At 40.3% G+C, this 23,587-nt stretch overlaps 1 protein-coding gene across 1 annotated transcript; it reads right to left on the reverse strand.

Moving 5' to 3' along the window:
• Positions 1-447: 447 nt before the first annotated feature.
• On the reverse strand, positions 448-21,488 carry fam83hb (family with sequence similarity 83 member Hb). The gene is made up of 6 exons (XM_042076893.1): positions 21,284-21,488; positions 14,325-14,816; positions 5,907-6,071; positions 5,623-5,747; positions 2,757-5,382; positions 448-2,145 (listed from the first exon to the last, which is right to left on the reverse strand). Exons 2-6 carry the CDS (start codon positions 14,778-14,780, stop codon positions 2,125-2,127), a joined length of 3,393 nt encoding a protein of 1,130 aa, XP_041932827.1. The 5' UTR covers positions 14,781-14,816; positions 21,284-21,488; the 3' UTR covers positions 448-2,124.
• Between the last annotated feature and the right edge of the window lie 2,099 nt (positions 21,489-23,587).

Raw genomic sequence — 23,587 nt, forward strand, 5'->3', positions numbered from 1 at the left:
CTGGAATTTTGTCTAGAATTTCTCAGTGGAGAAATCACAAATTCCTTATCAATGACATCAGGGTTTGATGTATAAAAAGTGTTTGTTTTTTTATTCAGATATTTTTCTTTAGTCACAGCCAAAGTCGCTTTATAAGGTATTAGGTTGTTCACAATACATCCTGGGAGAGTTCACATGGACGTGGTTAGGAGGCCAAAAAGGTTCCGCTGAGACAGAACTTAAAAAGTCAGCTTCCAGTGTTGCCTCTGTATACTGTTGTCATTGCAAGTTTGTTTTGAGAAGTCTGCTCTTTTAAAGTGAATGTGGTGCATGCGCAGTATAGTATACATGGCCAATAATGAAGGGAAATGGCGTATATATTATGTCTCTCCTAACTAATTAGAGACTAGTCTTATATGTAAGACACACTATTCCAGGGACACACACAAAAACTATACACACTCACAATCCTGTTACAAGGGGAAGACAAGTATTTAATGGGATTTTTTGTTCCTGTAAAAGTGTGACATATAAAACAACAGCTGTTATTTCCTAATATCTTCAGGTACTGTTTGAAAATTGAGATTCATGTCCCATTTGTCTGATTAAATACATTTATAAACAAAAATACTACATACAAACACCTACTGAGCAACTTTAATAGTAAAGTCAGTCTAACAGTTCTTTTTTTAAAGTCTTTGATAAAAAAATTCGTACAGTCTCAGTTTGTGGTCCCTTGTTGAAAGAGCCTATCTCCTTTCCCTTAAACATGACTGACATTTAAAAAAAAAAAGTGCAAACACAGTAGGCATGTTTACATGGACAGTTTTTTTGTCATTCCGATGAAACTATTCCGATTGAAAAATGTATGCCATCTGTTTACATGGGTTATGTTCTCTTCACATCAGGTGCTCTCAAACGCTTTAGAATATTTGATCGGAATAGCCGTTGTTGCCTACTTTTCCTTGAGAAGATGCAGCAGTCAATCCGAATGACCGTATACATGGCTGTTCATTCAGAATAGGAACGGACTACACCACCTCTTTCATTCCGATTAAAATTCTGATCGGATCAGGAATTTTCTTTTCTAGTTTGTTTCTAATCGGAATAGCCACTGTTGCCTACTTTTCCTTGAGAAGATGCAGCGGTCAATCCGAATGACCTTATACATTGCTGTTCATTCGGAATAGGAACGGACTACACCACCTCTTTTCATTCCGATCGGATCAGGAATTTTCTGTTCTAGTTCATTTCTATAGAAGAATCCATGTAAATGTGTCTGTACCAGATGTTCTGTGGAAAAATGCATGTTGTGCCTTTGGATAGAAGGTTGCCTGGTTAGATGGGGCATGGCCTTTCCCTGAGTGGTTTCCCTAATAAGAAACATGTATATCTAATTAACAACCACAAATCAAGGTACAGTGCTTGTGTTCAAACACAAATCTGTCTGTCCTGTTCAACTGTTCCAAATGTAAAAAAAATATGTTATCATTAACCACCATATTTACATGTCATTGACTGTTTTTCTGCACCTCGGTGCTTGCACTACCTCTTGCCCATACAATTACGTCACTTTCTCTTTCATCATTGATTCTTTCTCTTTTCATCTCTCTGGTTTAGCTTTGCCAAAGATTTTAAAAGACTTTTCAGCCTTATTTGGCTTTTTTTGACAGCAGTTTTTGTTGGCACGTGACCTGGGTAAACTTTGTTCTGTGGTGGTTGGGGATATGTACATATACATGGTGCGTGTAGACATTTTTTATAGCCAGTATTTTTGAATATAGACATTTCAGTCACTGATGCTTGTTTGTCGTGTCCATGTGTTCCGGATTGAATTTCTGTGCACTGCACACTAGTCCAAGCTGTGTCCAATACAGTAGTCCTGTTCCCAAATAAGGCCAGGTTGAGTTGAGAAAAGAGACTTTCGTTGGCACTGCCAGGATGTAGTATCTGATCTCAAACATTCTACACACTGCAAGCACAGTTGTGCTGATGAGTGTCTGCTTACAGAACAGAGATCCAGAGTTGGTTGATCTTTGCAACTGAAATTTGTATCATCTTCATTAGTTGTTACAATAAAACGTTATCATTGGGGTAGATCCAAGTAAGGAGTCTCCAGATGAATAGTAGCAGCTCACTGCTCTACTATCCCAAGTTATTCCCCATCTGTCAAAAGAAAAAAAGATGAAACAATGTGAGCGCATCTATATATTTGTCTTCAAAACTTGTCTATTGACTCATGTCTCTTTTCCTCATGATCTATAGAGTTACAGTACCATTACAAAGGAGCAGTGAACACGTTTTTTATGTATACCAGCAGATGTCTTGTTTTAGAGGGAACTGTGATCTAGGTCACAAACTCAAAGTGGCCTTGAGCTTCTCCCATACTCAGTAACTTAATACTATTGACAGATTGAAAGACTATTCAGCAAAAGGAGTGCAGAAGCACAGATATCCTCTAAGTGAAAAGAGAACTGCTAGAGAGACTACAATGCTCTGGCATATTCAAGCAATCCACACTTTTTTAAGCGCAGATGAAACTGGCCACTCTGAATTTAAAACATGAATTTCGCTATCATTCAAATTTATTTCAAGAGAATATAAATTTAGAGAAACTCAGAAAATAATTCTGAAATAAGTCCTCCATTTTTGGGCCCTGATAATCATTGTCTATTTTCCAAAATTAAAATATGCTTTATTCTTTTTTTCTTATTAAGATCTTCCTATGTAATACATATTTTAGCTAATGTATGTAGTGTAACGTTATGAAATAATACCTCAAACCGGCTGTACACTTTCTTTTCTTTTCGCATGCTCTCCATTCTCTTCAGCAGGTTTTCTCGCTCTTCGGGGTTGGTGGGAGGTCGAGCAAACCGGTTTCTGCTATGGTATTTGAGAGGGTTCTCTTGCTCCAGATCAGATTTTGGGCCAGTGTCCCCACTGCCCCCATCTCTCCCAGCTGCATCAATCTGTTTTGCCTGTTCCATTCGGTTCTTCTGACTGTTGGCAGAGATTTGCTCCAGGATGACTTTAGTGTCGTCCCTCAGGTTACTGCTGAAGATCACATTGGATGTGGAGGATTGATACCGAGATTGGCTTGGTTTAGTTGTAGCCTTATGATTCTCTGGAAGAGTGTCTGAGGACTTTTTATCTGCCGTCTCTTCTTTAATTTCTGGAACTGTTTTCATGCTCTTACTGTCAGAAGTCACTGTTCCTGATGTCTTCTTATCACCCTTTGGTCCAAGGATACCCTTGAGCCTCTGTGTCTGTTTCTTGAGGAAGTCAAGAGCTTTGGTTTCTTTACCCTCTGTGTTGAGTGAGGTGATGGAGCCTTGGCGAGTGAGGCTGAGACTCTCACGTGATTCAGAGCGAGACATGCTGGATGAACTCTGGCTTCGTGACTTTTTCATTTCACTCTTCTCTGCATCCGTGGCATCTGTCATGTCTTCATCACACGAAACACGTCGTGACAGGGAGGAGGATTTAAAAGACTTCAGTGGGTCCTTTTTAAAGAACTTTGGTGAGGGGAAGGGCTTCAAAGTTTTTGCACCTGCTGAATCTTTCTTTACCTCAGAGTTTTCCTCTTTCTGTGTTGTGCTGTTTGTGGTCCGCTTCTCAATATTTAGCTCAGAAGGTTTTGGTTTTAATGTCGCCACAGGAGGCTTGTCTGTCTGTGGTTCTGCTTTGGTGAGTTTTTCTTCTGTGTTGAGGAGATCTGACTTTTTCAGTGCTGGTTGATTACTTTTGTCTGTGGTGTACTCAACTGTTTTTGCTTTTCGTTTAGCTGCAAGTTCCTTGAAGTACAAGAGTCGGCTTTCAGGATCATTCATGTTCAGCTTAGCCTCTGATTTTGCAGGGTTTTCTGACTCTTCCACTATGGATGTAATGGTAGCTTCCTCTTTGTTTCCTTTTGCATCCTCTTTGGGGTCTTGATTAGGTTCATCAGTGGGTGCAACGGCTTTGCTGTCTGAATCAGTACCGTGTGTCTTCTTGTGCTTGTTCCAGTCAAAGGGCTCCCTCGATAAAGATCTCCTCTTCTCAAGGATTTCAGCCACTGCAGAGGAGGTTTTTATTAGGTCACTCTCTCTCTCGGTTTTGGTTGTGCCTGAGGTATTATGCGTCTCTAATGTTGAAGAACTGAAAATAAGTGAAGACCGCAGACGAGAGCTCCTTTGGAGCATTGGGTTGATTCTTGACCGGAAGGATTCATGTTTGGTGAGGCCCAATTCCCTTGTCTCCCTCTCCTCTCCCTCTGTTCCCAAAGACGAGAGAGAGTCTGTTGACCTCATCTTGGACTCATAGTCAGTTGTGCTGAGATCCTTAGAACCTTTTCTCTCTTGTATGATAGGTTTACCAAATCTTGGATGAAGGTCCAGTTTGGGCCTGTGGGGGTTGCTGGGACGCTCCCTGTTTTCAAATCCCCTCTCATCAGAATGGTGCTGGACGTCATCGAAAGCATCAGGCCCAAGAGGTTCATTTAAGCACTCCTGCCCTGAATCCTCATACGCACTCAGGTAAGAGCTAATTCTCCAGTCCCTCATTCCCTGCTTTACGTCAGGGTCCTTTGCGTCATGATCTTGCTTAGCCCCAGGAAACCTTTTTAGGTCTGGCGGGTTGGTCTGTGTTGGGGAATTCTGGCATGCATATGCCTGTCCTACTGTGGGTCTTTTGTGACTTGTTGGGTCATAGTGCCCTGCACGTGGGTGAGAATGTCCAGATTTGAGATCATCGGAGGAAAGGACATTATAGTCAGATGGTGGCTCTAACTCAGGTAGGTACCCAGAGTCAGAGTGCTGGTCCTGCTGTAAAGCACGGCTGCGGAGCTGCTCATAACAGCCCTCTGCCTGGTACATGTGTTTCTCCCGCTGGTGGTGCTGTTCCATCTCGTCCAGGTTGCCCATGACACGCTGTTTCATGTATAGGCGGGAGGAAGAGTAGCTCTCCTGGGTCCCCTCAGCATAACTGTGCCTCTTGAAAGCATTCCTCTCTATCTGCTGGGAGGCCATGATGGAGCGACCCTGTTGCACAACGCCCTGTTGCATACGGAACTGCTGTGAGGAGTACTTTCCCATCTGCAGGCCTGCTGCACCGATCTCCAATGTGTGACGGAAGGGATCCTCACGTCTAAAGGGTAGTCCGGAATCCATGCGGTCCCCAAATGAATACGCAGAAAGCTCTGTCTGGCGAAAGTAGCCACGTTGCAGACGCAGGGACTGAGTCCTTTTCATGCCAAATTGGTTACCAAAATGCCCGCTACCATCAGAAGGGACTAGTGCATTTTCCACTACCAAGGGCTTTGACTGGGCGAAAAGAATCCGAAACTCTTCATCAAAGGTGGCTACCAACTCCCCCAGGAAAAGATGAGCAATACACCGATGGATCTTCTCAAAAGACCACATGAAGCTGTCAACACAAAAGAGGTTACTAATTAGTGTAACTGTAAACTAAAACCAAGTATGTTAAAATAATTTATTTCTGTATTAGGGGTATAATAGTCCATTGATTTTGATTAATTCATAAAATGTAATGCAATTCAATAACCCAGATCTAAAATAATTACCACAGAACAGACATACTATATGAGTAGTAGTGGGCTGGTTACACTTTTTTTTATTTTTTCCAAAGAAATGTGTCTGTTCTTACCTGTAGTTTCCACTGAGCACAGCTCTGCAGTCAGTCAGCAGGAAACGGTCCGTCACCTGACCTTTAAATGACTTTCCTGTCCGGCAGAAGTATGTGACACCTGATACTGTCCGTACACGCATCATCTACAACATAAACAAGATTTACATTGAAAAAGGGTAGTAATCTCACCATAAAAGTATGCCTCGCTGAGTCGGCTATTAGTGTAAGCAGAGCAAATAATGTGTTTTTGCTTTTGTGTCATGGCACCTTATCTTCTGGAAAATTCCCAGAGTAAAACTTACATGAATCATCTCTAGGTTAACTTTGCAGCTTGTCACCATAGAAACAAAGTGGTGAGAATTCTGTTCATCTAAAAGGATGTAGACAGGTACGCCACGTGCAGCCGCATCCAGGAGATCAGCAAAGAGGTCAATGTCAGTGAACACGTCCATTACCACAGCAATGACCTGGCGAAAAATAAATAAATAAATGAACGACCTTTTAGACTAGGCAACTTCAAATATTTTAAAAAGAAGATAAGGGCCTGCCAAGTAACATTTCTGCTTATCATCACACTATCCAATCCAGGCTTTAATGATCTCCAAAATATGACGGGCATTTGGACTGACCTAAAAGGTTGACTATCTTAACATTCACAGATTGATCTGTTTTCAGTCTGATTTAATCCATCATCAACCATCAGCATGGCTTGGCTGGTGTTATTATTCTTACAAGATGTATTAAACCAAAGAATGATATCTTCATTTATCATATAACATATTTTCACCTCAGTCAAATTTCAAAAGTGAATTCTGACAATTCTGACAATGACATTTATACAAACTAGAAAATGTAATTCTAAGGAAAGATTACCATTGCATGTAAATGCAAAACGGCTGCTGTGTAAACATTGTAAAAAAATACTAATTACTTACAGTATGATTATTGAGATTACATAGACTTACAGTATTCTTGAAAACCACTTACTATGTGAGATGTTAGCTTAGAGTATATGGCAGTCAGTTAATTCAATATTGATCAACATGGCCGGATCTAGAATAGGGCTGGGAGGGGCAATGCCCCCCCAAATATTTCTTCTGCCCCACCTAATTGGTCAATTTTAATTGACAGCTATTGAATCTGCCAATCACACTTTTCTAATTCGTCCCATCTGAATTTCGAGGGTGCTGATTTGCTGGTTGGATAGTATAAATACCGGAGCAGCAGCGTTCCCCTACCATTCCACACATTGTGCATCACTTGCTGTTTCATACTTCAGTAGAGAGGGCTTACAGTAGCTATATTTCCATAAAGGTTATAGGCTACTAGATAGATTCTTGTTGCTGGTTTAAATAAAGACCTTTAACTGTAGTGTTAGTGTTTTTATTATTCTCGTTTTGAATAAGGTTTGTTTTTTAGCTAATGTGCATGTTAGCTTTCTAAGGTGATCTAGCCAGTTAGTTTGTTAACATTGGTCATTCCTTAATTGTGTTATAAGCAGGGTGGGAATTTTACGGCGGCCACGTCGTTGCCCCTTGCGTTGGCCGTGATGTCCCTTTGAAAATCGGAGGTTCACAGGCCACTGTGGCCTTGGTGCCCCTTTCTTTCTATATTCTGCTTTGCATCAGACTAGCTTAGCCTATGTCTTTTACGCAGTGGAGAATGTGACGGCGCACGGCAAGAAAGAAAGCGTCCAAATTCACCCATTCTTTGCTGAACTAGCCTACTCTTCACACAGATATTACATGTATCACATCACACGAAAGGGCTTTTTCTCAGCTTTTAAACGATGGTGGTTGTGGTAAACGGTTCGCAAGAAAAGTAACTTTAATTTATTCATGTTATATTCTTCGCCCATCTCCCTACCCATTAATCTCGGTGGAATACTTCACGAATTTTACCCGAACACATGACAAACCATATATCAGAAGAAACAGCAGACTTTACCGAATACAAAGGTTTAAAGTACAGTTAGCCATTCCAGAGTAATCCGGTTTTACATTTGCAGCAATGTCTAAATGCATGTCTCCAACTTTGGGCTTCAGGTTTCACAGTGTGTTTAAATTGTTCAATACATGATTTCATAACAGGCCAAATACAAAATAAATGTTACAAATATCGCCTAGATATCTGTAAATATTAAAATCAGCTGACTAAGAGTTTGTCAAAGTAGCCTTAATGATCACAAAATGCTATGCATGCATGTAGACTATTTGAGTTTCTTAAAGCTGAACTGTGCTTAATTGTTCAATACATGATTTCATAACAGGCCACATAGAAAATAAATGTTAAATATAGCCTAGATATCTGTAAATATTAAAATCAGTTCTATGATTAACAGTTCTATGTAATATGTCATGTTTGCTATTAAATTATTCAATAAGGGTTTTAAGGTGAAAAGTAAGGCATTTGTAGGTGACACTATGCGGTTTTGTTGCGTAGTGTAAATGTTGTGTGTGTGTGGGGGGGGGGGATTCATTGTGCCCCCCCCCCCAATCTGAGCAGCCTAGATCCGGGCCTGTTGATCAATATTCTTTGTTTTAATACAGTACAGTAGAAACAACAGTGGAATGATACTCAGAATACACTAATAAACATTAAACAACCAATGCACACTGGAAGTCCAAAAATCTAAGTTGTTTTAACCCATTTTTTTTAACCTATTTTAAAGCTAGCCAATACTTTATGCTCAGGCAGAAACTACTGCCAATAATATCATCCATCATCCTAGGATATATATACTATATATATTTTAGATATTCATTAGTGGTAATTCTGAACACGCAGCAACAGCTAGAGCTCTTAGTAAATGGCAACAGATCACGTTTGTTAGTGATATAGACTGAAAAATAAAAGTCAGCCCTTCAGATGATCAGTTTTAGACAGAATTTAGGTTAGAATCTTAATTTTCACACAGCACAGCTCAGCTAAGTTTCACAGATAACACAGCACAGGTATGACTCAAAGGTATGAATGGTTGACAGATATGATTCACAGGTACAGTGATGGCTAAAAGTGTTGGCACCCATGCTAAAGTTGACTGAAAAGAGGAATATAAAATCATCTTTTTTATTTTTAAAGGCCAGTTATTTCATTCAGTTATTTTCACTGTGCATCCTGATAAAGTTACCTTGGCCTTTGGAATTAAAATAGCCCCACATCATCACATACCCTTCACCATACCTAGAGATTGGCATGGGTGTTATTTCAGTTAGCCTATTAGCTGGTTTGATCAACTGTTTCAGTTTCAGTCAACTTTAGCATGGGTGCCAACACTTTTGGCCATCACTGTATGTACTGTATGTTTCATATAGTTGTCAGTATAGTTCTCACGCATCAATGTAGTTCTCAGAATAAGTCTCAGTGTAGATCTCAGGATAAGACTCTATAGTTCAAAGGTATGTGCACAGATATGTTGAGATATGGCCACTTGGGGAGAATGGCAGCCAATGGGCAATATATAACGTATCTGAAAAAATACAACAATTCAATGGAAATAATAAATAAGAATCTAATTTTGACAAATAACAAACTGAATACATCTGAAAAGTTTTCCCTTAATGCATGCACTGCAAAAAAAAAAAAAATCTAACCAAGTGTTATTAATCTTATATTAAGATCAAAAAATCTTGTTAGTATTGTTTTTAGTATTTAGAGACTTACCTAGCACTCTCTCGAAAGATCATTTCATTTTGACTTATAAGCAGTCTTATCAAGACAAATTAACTTTTTTTAATTTACACACTAGCAGACAAATTTGCTTGTTTTTAGGACAAATTTGCTTAACGCACTGGCAGACAAATTTGCTTGTTTTCAGGGTGAGGCGTCTTAAAAGAAATCAAACTCTTCTTAAATTAAGTCAAATGATTTTACGAGAAAGCACTAGGTAAATCTCTTCATACTGAAAACAATACTGGTATTGCTCAACTAGATTTTTTTTATCTTGATATAAGATTAATAAGACTTGGTTAGATGTTATTAGATCAGGCCCGTCACGAGAAGGCAAGCAAACCAAGCAATTGCTTGGGGCCCCGAGCTGGCCAGGGGCCCCAAGACAACGACTGGTTAAGAATAAAATGCAAAGACAAACTGTGAGCACCCCTTTGATAGTCAATGCAGTAAAGTGCAACGACACTGTTACCGGCAATACCGGGATCCCCCTCAAGGGGGCCCCTCTCAGTAGTTGCTGACAGCCTATGCTGACAGCAGCCAGCCAGCCAGGTTTGTGATATCTGCTGCCGACAAAATATAAAACATTGGCAGTCATAATGAAGTGGAGTTATGCATCAGGAAGCCAGAAGAGAAAGGAAGAGGATGACAAGAAAAAACAAGATAGTGGTAAGTGATAAATTACACTGGATAAAATAGCTCTACTTGTCTTGTACAAATGGTGTAATGTCGCAGCAGGAAGGCTAGCCTAGCAAAAAATGTTTATGTTAACTACCTGCCTGACGGCCCATGCTGCTTGTAACAAACAAAAACAGTTAGCGCAACTTTTTTTTTCCGAACGGACGGAATATGGTTACATACTGTAATATGTTTATTAACGGGATAAGGAAGACGCAGATCTGTTCCAGAATCACTGTTTATCGTATTTAATGACATAACATTGCTATAGCTTTGTAATAGGTTTTGATGAAAGTGGCATAGCTTCTCTGCTATACTAACTATTCGACCGTGATAATCTATTACCAAATGGGGGTTAGGAAAACCACACGATAAATTCCGTGCATCAAAGCAGACATGGACTGTTAACACTCAATATGTTCTGAAGTCCAGACAACGACTCTATTTCCTTCGTCAGCTAAGGAAATTCAAAGTTTCTACATCCATCATGAAGGCCTTCTACACTTCAGCGGTTGAGAGTGTTCTAACTGGTAGCATCATCACCTGGTATGGGAACTCCACAGTTAGAGATTGTAGTACTCTGCAGAGAGTAGTGCACTCAGCTGAACATACTATAAGAACTCAACTCCCTGCTCTACAAGATATCTATTCCAGAAGAGTACTCCTAAGAGCCCAAAAGATTCTGAAGGACTCTTCTCATCCTAACAATGGATTATTCCTACCGCTGAAATCAAGAAGACGCCTATGTAGTCACAAAGCCAGAACTGAGAGACTCAGGTGAAGTTTTTATCCCCAGGCCATCCGAACTCTGAACTCGCACTATACTGACTTTGCACACATTCACTCCTCAGCACTCTCAAACATTTCCCAACTCTGAACTCACACTATACTGACTTTGCACTCATTCACTCCTCAGCACTCATGACCCCCCCCCCCCCCCACACACACACACCTACAAGACTTTTAGCACTTTTACATCCCTCTCCCTATGCTACAGACCTTTTATTTATTTTCTTATTTCATCACACGTCAAAACACACACTCACACACACACACACACACACACACATATATCTGACTGCACATCTCCATAGAACTTTTTATTTCTTATTTTTGATTTCTCCTCCATCTACCTATGTCCTTGATTGCCTAGCCTTTCTGCCCCCCACCCCCATCCCCAACACACACAAAAAACACACACACTTACATCATCACTGTCATCACCTCACATACATACAGCACACTGCTTGCTACAGTAAGCCTCCTCTACATACTTGCTGCACACTGTCCCCCCCTCCCTACATACACAGCACATTGTCTTCAGGATCTTCTCCAACACACATCCTCAACATACTTACAGCACACTGCCCCCACCTACCCACACACACACTACACACACACACACAGTCATCACTGCTTCACTCCCCTCCCGCCCACACACACATCTTCACTGTCATCACTCACATACATCATACTGTACATACAGTACTCTTGCAATAGTAAGTCCCTTTACCATACCTGCAGTACACTGCCCCCCCCCCCCCCCCCCCCTGCCAATACACAGCACATTGTCTCATGAGGAAGCTTCTCCAACACACATATTGCACACTGCCCTCTCCCCACATACACAGCACACTATCCCATCTCCCCTGTCATCTCCCCAACAGACACACCAAGATCCCTGGCAGTTGGGTTAGCCCCTTGAGCTGTGGATCTGCCCAAGGTTTCTTCCTTGCTAAGGGAGTTTTTCCTTGCCCCTGTTGCTCTTGGGTGCTCCTTGTTGGTGCCCCCCACCCAATCCCAATCCTCCCCCACCTTTCTTATGCAGCCCTTGCCACTTAATCTACTAAACCCCTCTTCTACTGCACTTTTTACCCCCCCCCCATAAATGCACAAATAGGCTGACACCAGACATAATTTCACTGCATTTCTTACTTCCAGTAACTATATGCATGTGACAATAAACTTCCTTGTATCCTTGTAACATTCATGTCTAGTAGTAGTCATGTACGCCAGCTGTTTACTGTCTTTAAAGCACCAGTCTGTCTAATTCTCAAACAGCAGAATGCTTAAATGCTATGTTAAGCTACAAGTAGGCCTAGGTCAATGTATAACATTAGCTTGGGATGTTTTTACAGGAAGCATTGATAGTTGTGAAAGCACCTGCATCCCTTCTAAATATCAAAATATGGAAATGCTAACATATCTTTTCTTTCTCCCTCAAGGTGCTTTGCTTAAATTTCTCAGCCCTCAGGCTCTTCCTAAGGATACCTCCACTGATGAAGATGGCCTGAAAGTTTGAACAATGCATCCTTTTTCTGCATAAGATGGCAGTGTTTTATTTTCTCACTTTGTGAGAACTGAAAAATGTTAATGTGAGTGTGTGTGTGTGTGTGTGTGTGTGTGTGTGTTTAAGTATGTTGGATTTAGTTATTGTGCACTTTTTTAAATTTATATTGGATTTTATGGTACAGTGGTGTTTTTGCAAATGTTCAAATGTTTAAACGAATGCACAGTATATATATGCAACAGCAGTATTTGCACTGTCAACATTTTTTATTTATATAAAGTGTGGGTGAACTTAAACTGTATGGCTATGTGGTGGTTCCTGTAGGCTTTGCGTGCGGTTGGGGGGGGGGGCTGGCTCCATGTCCATTTTGCTTGGGGCCCCCAAATTCCTTGAAACCGTCTCAAAACAAAAGGTGACCGGGCCTTCTCTGTTGCTGGCCCAAACTTATGGAATCCCCTTCCACCCCACATTAAGTCCTCGACTACCCTTGCCAGTTTTAAGTCTAATTTAAAAACGTACCTCTTCTCTCTTGCTTTTAACAACCTGTAATTCCGCCCCCTGTGTCTTGCGTGTGTCCCTTTTCCCCTCTGCCCAAATGGCTCACTTTTTTTACCTTTTTATTTTTTTTTTATCTACCACTTTTAGTTATTCATTTCTCTTAATATATATCCTGTTTACTCTATTTTACCTGTTTTACTCCATTTATTTTATGTTCTTATTTTTATATTATATTTATTTTTAACTTTATCTATTCTACTGATCTTATTATTATTACCATTATTATTATTATTATTTTCTTTTTAATGTACTACTTCTTAATTTTTACTTGTGTAATATTGTTTTTCCTTTTACTTTTTTTATACATTTCTTTAGTCAGACCTGTGTATCCCTGGGCCCTTTTCTTTTCGTTTTAACCGCTTGCCTAACCTCTCATTGCCATGTAAAGCACTTTGGGTCAACTCCTGTTGTTTTTAAATGTGCTATATAAATAAAAGTGACTTGACTTGACTTGACTTGAAACAGGCCTGTATTAGATAAACAGTTTTTGCATTGTGTGAATGGTAAAGTTGCCCATTGCAAAGAAATATTATACTCAGTTCTGAGTTCCATTAAGCTAGTTTGTTCCTCAGTACTCTTTGTATTCCTGAGTTATGTTAATCTTGATAAGCTTTAGGAAAAATCTGTCAAGTTTACACATAGATCTCCTTTTCTCAAGGTCACAGAGTACTGTTGGTACGAAAAACCCCGAAAACAATCGTTTTTCCCTAGCTTGAGTTGCTACAGCCAGCAGCTAACGCTGCCAGGCAGCTACAGCGCTACACTGTAGGGGCATGTACATGGGAGCTCAAGGTGCTGCCGTGACTGATTATGAACAGTTTTCCAATTAATTTTGCATCTATGTTTTTTTTTAACTCATGCTCTCCTCTGTGCAGAGTTTACACCTATTTTCACTGACAAATTCTCTAAACTTTTCCATGACTTGTCATTGACATTGAGAATAATGCCCCATGACTTTTCACAGCATATAAATACAAAATTGCTTACTTCAAGCCACAGGTTGTGTGAATTATAAAACATGTGCCTTAAACAACAACATTGGATAAAATGTGTTTTCTTCACCTCAACTCTGTATCGCTGATGGAAGCAATAGAATTTTGTGATGTATGCGATCTCCTACCTACAGTACATCCCTGGTATGACTTTAAGAAATGTCCTGACTTTTCCTAAACTTTCAATAAATGTACTGAATTCAATGACTTCTCCAGGCCTGGAAAATGGGAGTAAACTGTAGGAACCCTGTCTGTGTGACACTTAATCAGAACAGCAGAGAAATGGCTGCTGCTAAAACACAAACGCCAGAAGACTTAGTGCCGAAAAAGAGTAGCACTTTGATTATCTTTACAAAAGATGATCAAAGATTACCAAAAGTAATGTACAATGCAAAACCTGTCATTGAGCACTTGAGTCTAAAAAACAATCAGTAAGCCCTAATTACGAATTTGGTTACTTTTGGCCGCAACAATCACAAAAAAACCTTTGCAATATCTTGGAGTAACTGTCATATGTTCTATGATGCTCTCACCTGCCCAGCATGTTTTATGAGCCGCCGTGCCTGCTCCTTGATGCTTGGCATTTCAGGATCAGAAGGGTTCACTAGGGTTGTGACCTCTGTAGGGCCTACAAATGAGTGCTGTGGCCAGCCCAGGTCCAGACCTGGAGCGTCAAGGTCAGAATGCATCGGCCAGTAGGTGTCAGAGGAGCCATCTTGGTCTGCTTGGTGATACGTCAGCTGGGGTAAAGATCCGCTGGGGGCCTGCTGGGTCTCTGGTGACTGCACGGTGTGCTTGATATGCTCCACCTCTGACTGGCACAGGAAGTCAACCACATTGGCGCTCTGCAGGAATTCGTAGTAGCCTTCCACACCATTTTCCACAAGGGCATCAATGGCCAACCGGTACTCCTCACGGTAGTGGGGGGGGAGGTAGTTTGGATCCAAGGGATTCTCCCCCACAGACGAACTCTGAGACCGATGAGGCATTGTGGGCACTGAGGCACAGGACTGTGAGAGGTAGGCCTGAGGATACAATACAACACAAAATGTCAATACGGTTTGACCTTGACCATGTGTCTAAAATTAACTAATCTCAAGATATAATACCCTATATTGTTGATCTAAATCTACCTATTCCTGCCTGAATATACAGTGTTACTAATTCCAGCAAAGGTCAGTCCATGGAAAGATGGTATGTGTGATGTTTCACAACATTCTGACATGTTAAAAGGTTCTCGATAGATAGATAGATAGATAGATAGATAGATAGATACTTTATTCATCCCAAGGGAAATTCTAGACATTATTAGACAAATACGACACCAACAAAGCATGCAGTCTCACAAACAGGAACTTACAACTATAATTATCAAGTAACTGTTCAAGGGGGTTGAAACCACCGAATCATGCGCATGGTCTTGACTATAACATGATTATAGTCAAGACATTACTAGGTGTGGGACAAAAAATGCAGGTCTAATGCTTTTTCAAAGCATGCTCAAGCATAACAGCATGCTACATGTAAGTCTCCTCAATAACAATAGCCTTGAAAAGAATTCTACATCCTTCGTCACGCTCTGCATATTTTCACCCGACTTTTGGCATGCCCGCACACCTTTGACACACCCAATCCCCTCTAACACGCCCATTTCTGACCTTCAAGAACCTGTCTGTGGTTATGAGGCATTGCCGTGCTCATCATGGTATTTTATGCATTTGTGCTCATATTTGGAGAACAATTGTAGTTTAAATATGCAAACTTTGATGGAAAATCATACATCTGTTTCTATAATCTTAAATGTATTGATGTGAATTTCAAATGAATTGTTCTCATCTTACAAACAATACACTTGAGCATTGTGCTTTTTTATGAATCATCTTACAACAATGACAAAAAACATTCACTTCAAGTGTGCATGTGAACAGTTAATGGCTGTGGACTAAACCGGATCTAACATGCTCTGGTCATGCCACCTAGTATTGACTTCTCTTCTCTTGAAGATTTCTCAATGCATTGCCAAATAAGGATATCTGGTTTCAAGGAGAAGTCATGAGGAATCTCAGTGCAAAATATCAGAACCACAAGTATCAGACCTAAAAAGTATTTAGTTACACTCTTTGTAAAAATGTCTTTACAGCCTCATCTTATGGAACTGATGTTTCCAGGCTTGTCAGGCAAGTTTGTTTCAACAGACACTAGCCAATGAAACTGGCAAAAAGACATTACGGTCCATTTCCAGTGCTGCACATTATTTCCCCATACTTAAAATTAGGTCCAAAGTTTCCATGAGTTCCTAGTTTGAGATTTGAAACAAAACATCCATGCATACGTTGGAATAGAGTAGTAGAGTGTATGGGTGTGTTTGCCCCGCTGTCATGGCAATGTGGTTTGTGGTCAGTAGACACAGAATTGTGGATTACAGAAAGTGACTCAGAGAGAGAGAGAGAGAGAGAGAGAGAGAAATCTCTTGTGACTAAGCACTGGGTGATTCACCAGCAGGATTCACTACCACATCCAATAAGTGCAGCTCTCCATTTCATGCCATCTGGACTACAGATGTAGTTACCCTTCATGTTAGGTTATCTCAAGAATAACTATGTATATAGTTTTCTCACTATATACTTCACATCTATACACATGCTACAGCCGTGCAGCCCCCTCTAGCCTGTATCATTAGCAATCCACAGCACATCCAAAGTGGCCAAGCTCAACAGCACAACATAACAACAAATCAGTCACCATATAGCATAAATCGCACTGCACAGCACTGTATCGCAGTCATCATCATGCTGTATGAGTGCAATCATTACTAAATACTTATAATACATTTATGAGGCATTATGAGTACTTTATACGCCTTTATGCATGTGTTTACAATGCCTTAAGGACTCTGAATAAGGGAAGGGTTGCCATAACAATTATAGGCCACACATAAAATCATTTAAGATATGATGTAGGCGGCAGGCCTATTATTTGTGAAAATATATTTACATTATTAGTCTGTAAATGTTTATATGTCATGTGTCAGTTAAAGAAAGACATGTTAGAACAGCACTGCTTCAATGGAATGCCCCTGCAACCGTTTCTATACTGCAGCATTGTAACATTGTCATTGTAATATTTTAATTGACATATTTTAACATTTGAAGCAAAAGCCTGGCCTGACTGAACATCCATGACGAGGCCGACAGGTTTAATTGGGCAGACTGGGAGACACACTGACTCATTACTGTGTTCCTGTTCCTCAGGGCTTTCCTGTTCTTTCTGGGTTGAACCCACGCGCATGAATTCTAAACATCTCTTAAAGGACCTTCCCTACCCACACACAGGTTGGGCCTACATAGAAAACGCTGGCTCGTTTCATACGCACATACTAACACACATACACAAAAACACAGATGGGTGAATTTCCACATTCATTACATATTTTCTAGTCTGTGTAAAAAGAGGTCTCCTTTCCAGCTCAGTTGGCCATTTTTGTAGCTATACCATGTGAAAATGGCCACCATGCTGTGAGCTGTGTATTTTGCAGTGTTCTGAATATACCCATTTTACTCACAATATGCTTGTGGGTCTATGGAGGTGTCTCAAATACTGTAGGTCAGAATAGAAAAGTGTCTGTTTTATTAAACATACTACACTTAATTGTTCCAGGATAGCATAAACAATCACACTTCAGTCAATCAAACATTATCACTGATTTTGAGTCTCAATAAAGTCTTTTTCCAAACAACACAGGAACACCCAATTGTTCTAAACAACTCAATCAGGTTTATTATCATCATATGGCAGGTTCATTAGTTCTGTCTTCTTTTCTTTATGACCTTGCTACTTGCGCAACAACTACACCCAAGTTCAATTGAGCCTCTGTTCATGATCTGGTCTCTGTGTTTTTACTTTCCTTCTGAATGTGTTCTCTGACCAGGTGCTCTGACTGTACTCTACAGATATGCTGTATGGCCTCTCTAGTTATCAAAGGGTCCACTGCTCCATTCTCTATCTCTCATCCCTTTATGACCTGTGCTTATCTGTTTTCTAGCTTTACTTTGTTCTCTGTCCTTTCTTCAGCAGTTGTGGGTTCTATCGAGAGGTGTTCTGCCTCTCTTGTGTATCTTTGCTCAACAGATGTGCTGTCTCTGAGGGGTACATTGTCTGTCATGTGATATAAAAGATATGCTCCCTACATAAAAGGCAAACATGGAGGGGCTGTTGTAAATTAGCCTTACTTTTTTAAGTTAAAGGTGTCCTGCCACACGTATTTCATTACTTTGTGGTAATGGCTGAATTTCTACCATGGAATTTTTTGTGGAAAACATGCCTTGGTTACCTTGTTTCAAGCCATTCTAGCGTGGTAAAGCTAGCAGCTAAAGCCAGCAGGAAGACTCAGCTTGATTTGCGCCAGTTCTCATTAATATTCAATGAGCTGCTTTACTCTGATTGGCTAACAGCTAGTCGGTTTCGTCCATAACATGACATTTTAACTTCATGGCATGAACTTAACTTGGCTAGCATTGTCCAAATGGATATAAATAAAACCTGCTAGGCTAGCGAGTGCATTAAGTAAAGGATAATGTATAGAACGCCTGTCATTATTGGGAAAATAAGTCCAGACAGGGCTAACCGACCCCGACGCGCAGCGGAGGGGTCTTGTTCCGCCCTAAAGGGACTTATTTTCACAATAATGACCGGCGTTCTATACATTATCCCGCTTATTACACGGCTACTTGCCAAACCGAAACAATAAACTCCCCACGATATGACTCTTTAAGCTACATAGCATAGGCTATAGCCTATTCGTTACCGTTTCATTGTGACTTTTGCTGAGAAACAAATAGTTCACAACAGCACGCTGAACTTGAATCAAACATTCTTTAGAACACTTTCACTTTTGAACGAAGTTCCAGTCCTTGCGTAGTAATAAGAAAGACGTGAAATAGAAGCACAAAACCCATTTTCCTTGACAGCGGTCTGTTATACTTACAGTAGCAACGGTCTGTTATTGGGAATTAGCAGACCACCGAACGTTGGGAAGGCCCATTCAAGTGAATGGAGCATTCTTCAGCATGATGAAGAGCCGTGTAATAAACCTGTATAACATAACACTTCCTTGAGTTGACAATAACGTTTTACTTACGGACTTGGCACTGGTCGTAGACTGCCGCGATGGTAGCCTACTACTCCAGGCTTCAACAGCAACCTTTTTGCAAAGTCTGTGGTATTGTTCCAAAAACTAAACTGAAACCATAATCTTCAAGTCTGGGTTCTTAGGCAAAATGCATTGTTGAAGTTCTATTTGTGTATAGCGCACAAGCCCAATGACATTCAGCCATCCTTGCATACGAAAACTGTCACAGAGCTAAACGAATTTTGTGGGCACTCAACTGGGCGAGCTCATGAAAATGAATGAGCTCAATCAATTCCACGTCAAACTGAAGAGCTTTTGCAATTGGCCTGATTTCACCGCTTATCTCTTTTCAGTTGACAAAGAAGGTAGCTGTTCATTTTCACATTCACGACATAGCACAAACACATATGGACCTAACATATTTTTAAAAAAAATACGGTTTTGTGTGGCAGGGCACCTTTAACACTACATAACATAAGCATCAAGGGATTTGTATACAAGTTTATATGCATAATGTCAATTAGGTCGCCATGTATCCGTACACTCAGAAGGTTGAAACAGAGAAAGCAGTAACACTGCCTATTTGCCATGTTCTCTGACGTTCATCATTAGAAGTCCTCGAACATTTTTTGTTTTCAAACGATTTACGTTTGAATTAACTCTTGTTTTGTGGCAAACTTGCAAATGAATGCATACCGGTAGTCCTGTTGAACTTGCTGTGATTACACTTAGCAACAGCTCCAAAGGGATATGTTCCCATAGGCAATGATAGGTATAGCACTAGTGATGGAGTGAAATATGAATAGTTATGGAAATGGAAATAACTCCTGTTTCCACTTGTCTGTTATTAGAAGGCTATTCAATATGTTGTATTGTGGGTTTGGCAGGAAAACCTTCAGAAATGTAAGAGCACCTTTTACAATGTACTGTTGGTACTTCCATATCAAATATTGTCAGTTAGTTCAGGGGTTTAATGCCTCAATGAGTGGCAGATAGAAAATGTTCTTCTACAATAGCCTACAATAGGCTACTAGTCAAAGTAGAATACCGGACATTAAGGTACAAAGGTAATTGAAAATCATGAACTCCAAGTTGTATTACTCTACAGCATATTACCTTCTGCTCCTAGAACACTGTGAACTTCAACAATGAGTATAATCATTCTGCCATGAAAGTTTGCATACATTATATTGTTGTTGTCATTAAGTTGTGTTATTTTGTTAACTTTAATAATAATTTATGTTTGTAACTTTAATAATAGTTGATGTTTATCCTACCAGACAGATCAATGTAATAATGTCAGTATTAATGCTGATATCAACCCAGTTAATTGAATCATTACCTCTAATGTTACCAACACTAAGTTAGACCATTCTGCAACAAGTTGCCAATGTCAGGACCTTTAGTTGTCATTTGTGATTGGGATAGAGACAATCGAACTTGCAATCTCCTGTAGAGGTACTGGATGAAAGATGTCTTGAGAAGTGAACTGGGTGTGTCATTGTCTCCGCCCCTCCCAAAGGCCTTACACTGAACTTTTCAGGTATAATACATACTAAGGTAGCCAATGTGTGAAATACAGGCACATCAACTGACTCACAATAAATCATGGATTGCCCTCAGGAGTATAATAAAACAATATGAAGACCTGTAGCCAATGTGGCCCTACCCTATTCATGCAGACATAGGCCTAAAGGCTTGACTTTCAGTCCTACAGAATTCAGGCTGCAGATGAAACCAGAAAACACTGCAGTAACAATGGCCTTTGTCTAGGCCTACTTGATTAATTTCAAATTAAACCTGCCCTTTGATATTCTTTAACACTGATGTTTTAATAAGCTTACATTTGTCTGCTTTAGGTTTTCTTAACCAATTATCTAACATTTCCAAATCATTCCACTCAAGAATTATGAGCAACACAGGGTCTGTTGTCGTCCAGTCAAATGTAACGAGTCTGCTCTCACAATACATGGAGTCAACTGATACTCGACCGTTTCAAACCGTCAGGTGACAGGTAAGCTAAGCTTGCCCTTCGCCGCATTTGAACGAAGATCTCGACAACGATATCCTGCCTGTTCCAGCGTAGGTTATAACTGGATAGTTAACTATCCTTAACACAAAACAAAAACTCTGGCCCTGCTATTGATTCAAGAGTAGACTATTCATGAACTATGATCAGTCAGAGATGGGCAAAGCCTATGCATTTAAGAATTCAAGTTTGAGGTTATGGTGTGCATAAGATTACAAAGATAAGTTGTAACGTTGCAATCTTTCCATTTCGTATGACACTGTTTCACATGTTTATCATGAGAACATTGCAACCTGTAGCCTACATAGCCTAAGTTTCTTCAAGCGGAGTCTTACCTAATCGTTTTGATTACAGTCGCTTCGCGAACTCCGGTGTAGTATCCAGTGCCCGTTCCCACTTCTCCCATACGAAGTCCAAGATCACATTCCTGCCATCACAGCGGACTCCACCCAAGCTCTGCAAAACCTGTTCGCACTCGGCCGATTCCTGCCTGCCTGTAGGCTTGCCTACCTCTTGACGAGGGAAAAAGTTAGCTCTCACTCGTCCTCTTCCCGTGTCTGGAATCTAAAGGCCCCTCCCACAGCACAGAGCGTCACGGCACTACAAAAAATAGAGTTTCCTGACCGAGGTTATACAGTCTTTGACTCATTGAATCTTTCATTTATAAAATATATTGTTAGTCAATTGTTTCAGATAGATGTCCTCTGCTTCATCTCTCTCTTTCTGCGCGCATGCGTGTGTGTTTGTGTATGCGCGCGCGCTTACAGACCCATTCGCACACAATCCCTATAAAAAGAAGCAGATGGAAAATATGCACCAGACACATATTTGTGGAATAGGGCCTACAAGACTTTTGAACAGTGGGGGCATGCAGTCAATCTTCCTGCCATTAATTATCATGGGTTTACTAGGCCTACATGGCCTATCTGACAGTAAATCCATGTTGTCTGACCGAGCTGTTCTGTGGATGTTTCCCCTCAAGAGTTTGAGGTGCTCTCCATTAACAACTGAGGGATTGGGTGAATTTTCTGCAATGGAGCTGACCTTGACAGTGTCTATCATAAAATGAAATGTCAGTGTGTGAAACGAAGGGTGGGTGTGTCAACTGCATGTGAGGCATTATATGTGTACTTTTCGTTCAAAGTGCAAGTAAATTATCTGCATGAGCACAATCAGACACACCCTATACACACAAACATACACACCCACTCACACACAGAGCTATACACTCAGTTAACCTAAACATCAGTTACTATAATATGCTTATGTGTATATCGTCAGTCTCACTGTACACCTGCAGGTATATTTAAGCTTGTGTATATTACTGATATATTGCTAACACCTGATAGGTGTTTAGCTGGGGAGAAAAAGCTGCTCAGGCAGTGGAAGCAACTAAAAGGTGTGGTTCAGCAAGGAATGTGCCAGCACTGCTCTGATACACCACACCCAGCACACTCATACACACACATCTCCTCTACCAGTCTCTTTCTCCTCCCGCATATGTCTCTCTGTTACAACATATGCATAGATAGGCTGGATTGTGACTACACACTATTACACACACACATGCAAACACACTCTCTCTCTCTCTCACACACACACACACCTTTCTGTTTGAAAGTGTCCTGTGTAAACAGTCTCAGGGTCAGAGGCAACAGTGCATTCTCTGTTTGTCTTGAATCCTTACTGACATCTCCCACAATCCTCCTCTTTGGATGTAATATCACACCTGTGGATCAAGTAACAGGCCTGTTTTGTGTGTGTCTGTGTGTGTGTCTATGTATGTGTGTGTCTGTGTCTATGTACTAATTAAAGCAGTTGTTATAGGTGCTTGTGTAGATCATTGTAGTGTTTGTGTGGAGGTAGAGAGAGGACGAGGGTGAGAGAAGACTTTGCTTTGCATGTTGGTGAGAGAATATTTAAGCACCTGTTCAATCATGTCTGACATGTCTCCTCTGGTGCGGGGCGGCGTCACCTGTTCATAGCTCCACCCACAGCGTAGTGCTTAGGACAGCGCAGTAGCATGCAAATTTGTGAAACTCATGAAGAACGTGTTTGTATGCATTTGTGTGGGTGTGTGCGTGTGTCGTAGTTACTGTGATGAGTTAGGGGGGGAAGTAGGAGAGATCCAGTACAACATAAAAGAATAAGAATGTTTAGAGTTACTACAGAGATGATATTGGTGGTTATTGTGGACAATATTGCAGTAGCCAATGATTAAATGTAATGGACTGTTGTAATACCATTGTTAGCTGTGTTTATATTGCCATCATGCCATGTAAAATGTAGCTCAAAGAAAATAATACTCATAAAAAGACTTTAGCATTCCCAAAAGTATTAGCAGAGTCCCAAAAGTATATTTTATTTAAAATGTGTGAACTCTTGTCAAGTTGTGAACAAGCAATATCCTACAAATAATTTAAAGTTCTCAAACTTGGAGAGTTTTATGAAGTGCTGGCAAAAACATCTGAAATGACCACCATTCTAACTTTCACTCACCTGATGAGAACTTTGTGAATTTGTATGAACATTTGAAGAGTAGGCTAAATAAAAAATAGAAATAATTATCCCAGATATATAATAAGTCCCAGAAATATGACTTGAATAGAAGTTAGTTAGTTATTAACAATTATTACACG

Source organism: Alosa sapidissima, chromosome 21 (assembly GCF_018492685.1).
Source record: "Alosa sapidissima isolate fAloSap1 chromosome 21, fAloSap1.pri, whole genome shotgun sequence".
In the NCBI taxonomy this organism is placed as follows: Eukaryota; Metazoa; Chordata; class Actinopteri; order Clupeiformes; family Clupeidae; genus Alosa; species Alosa sapidissima.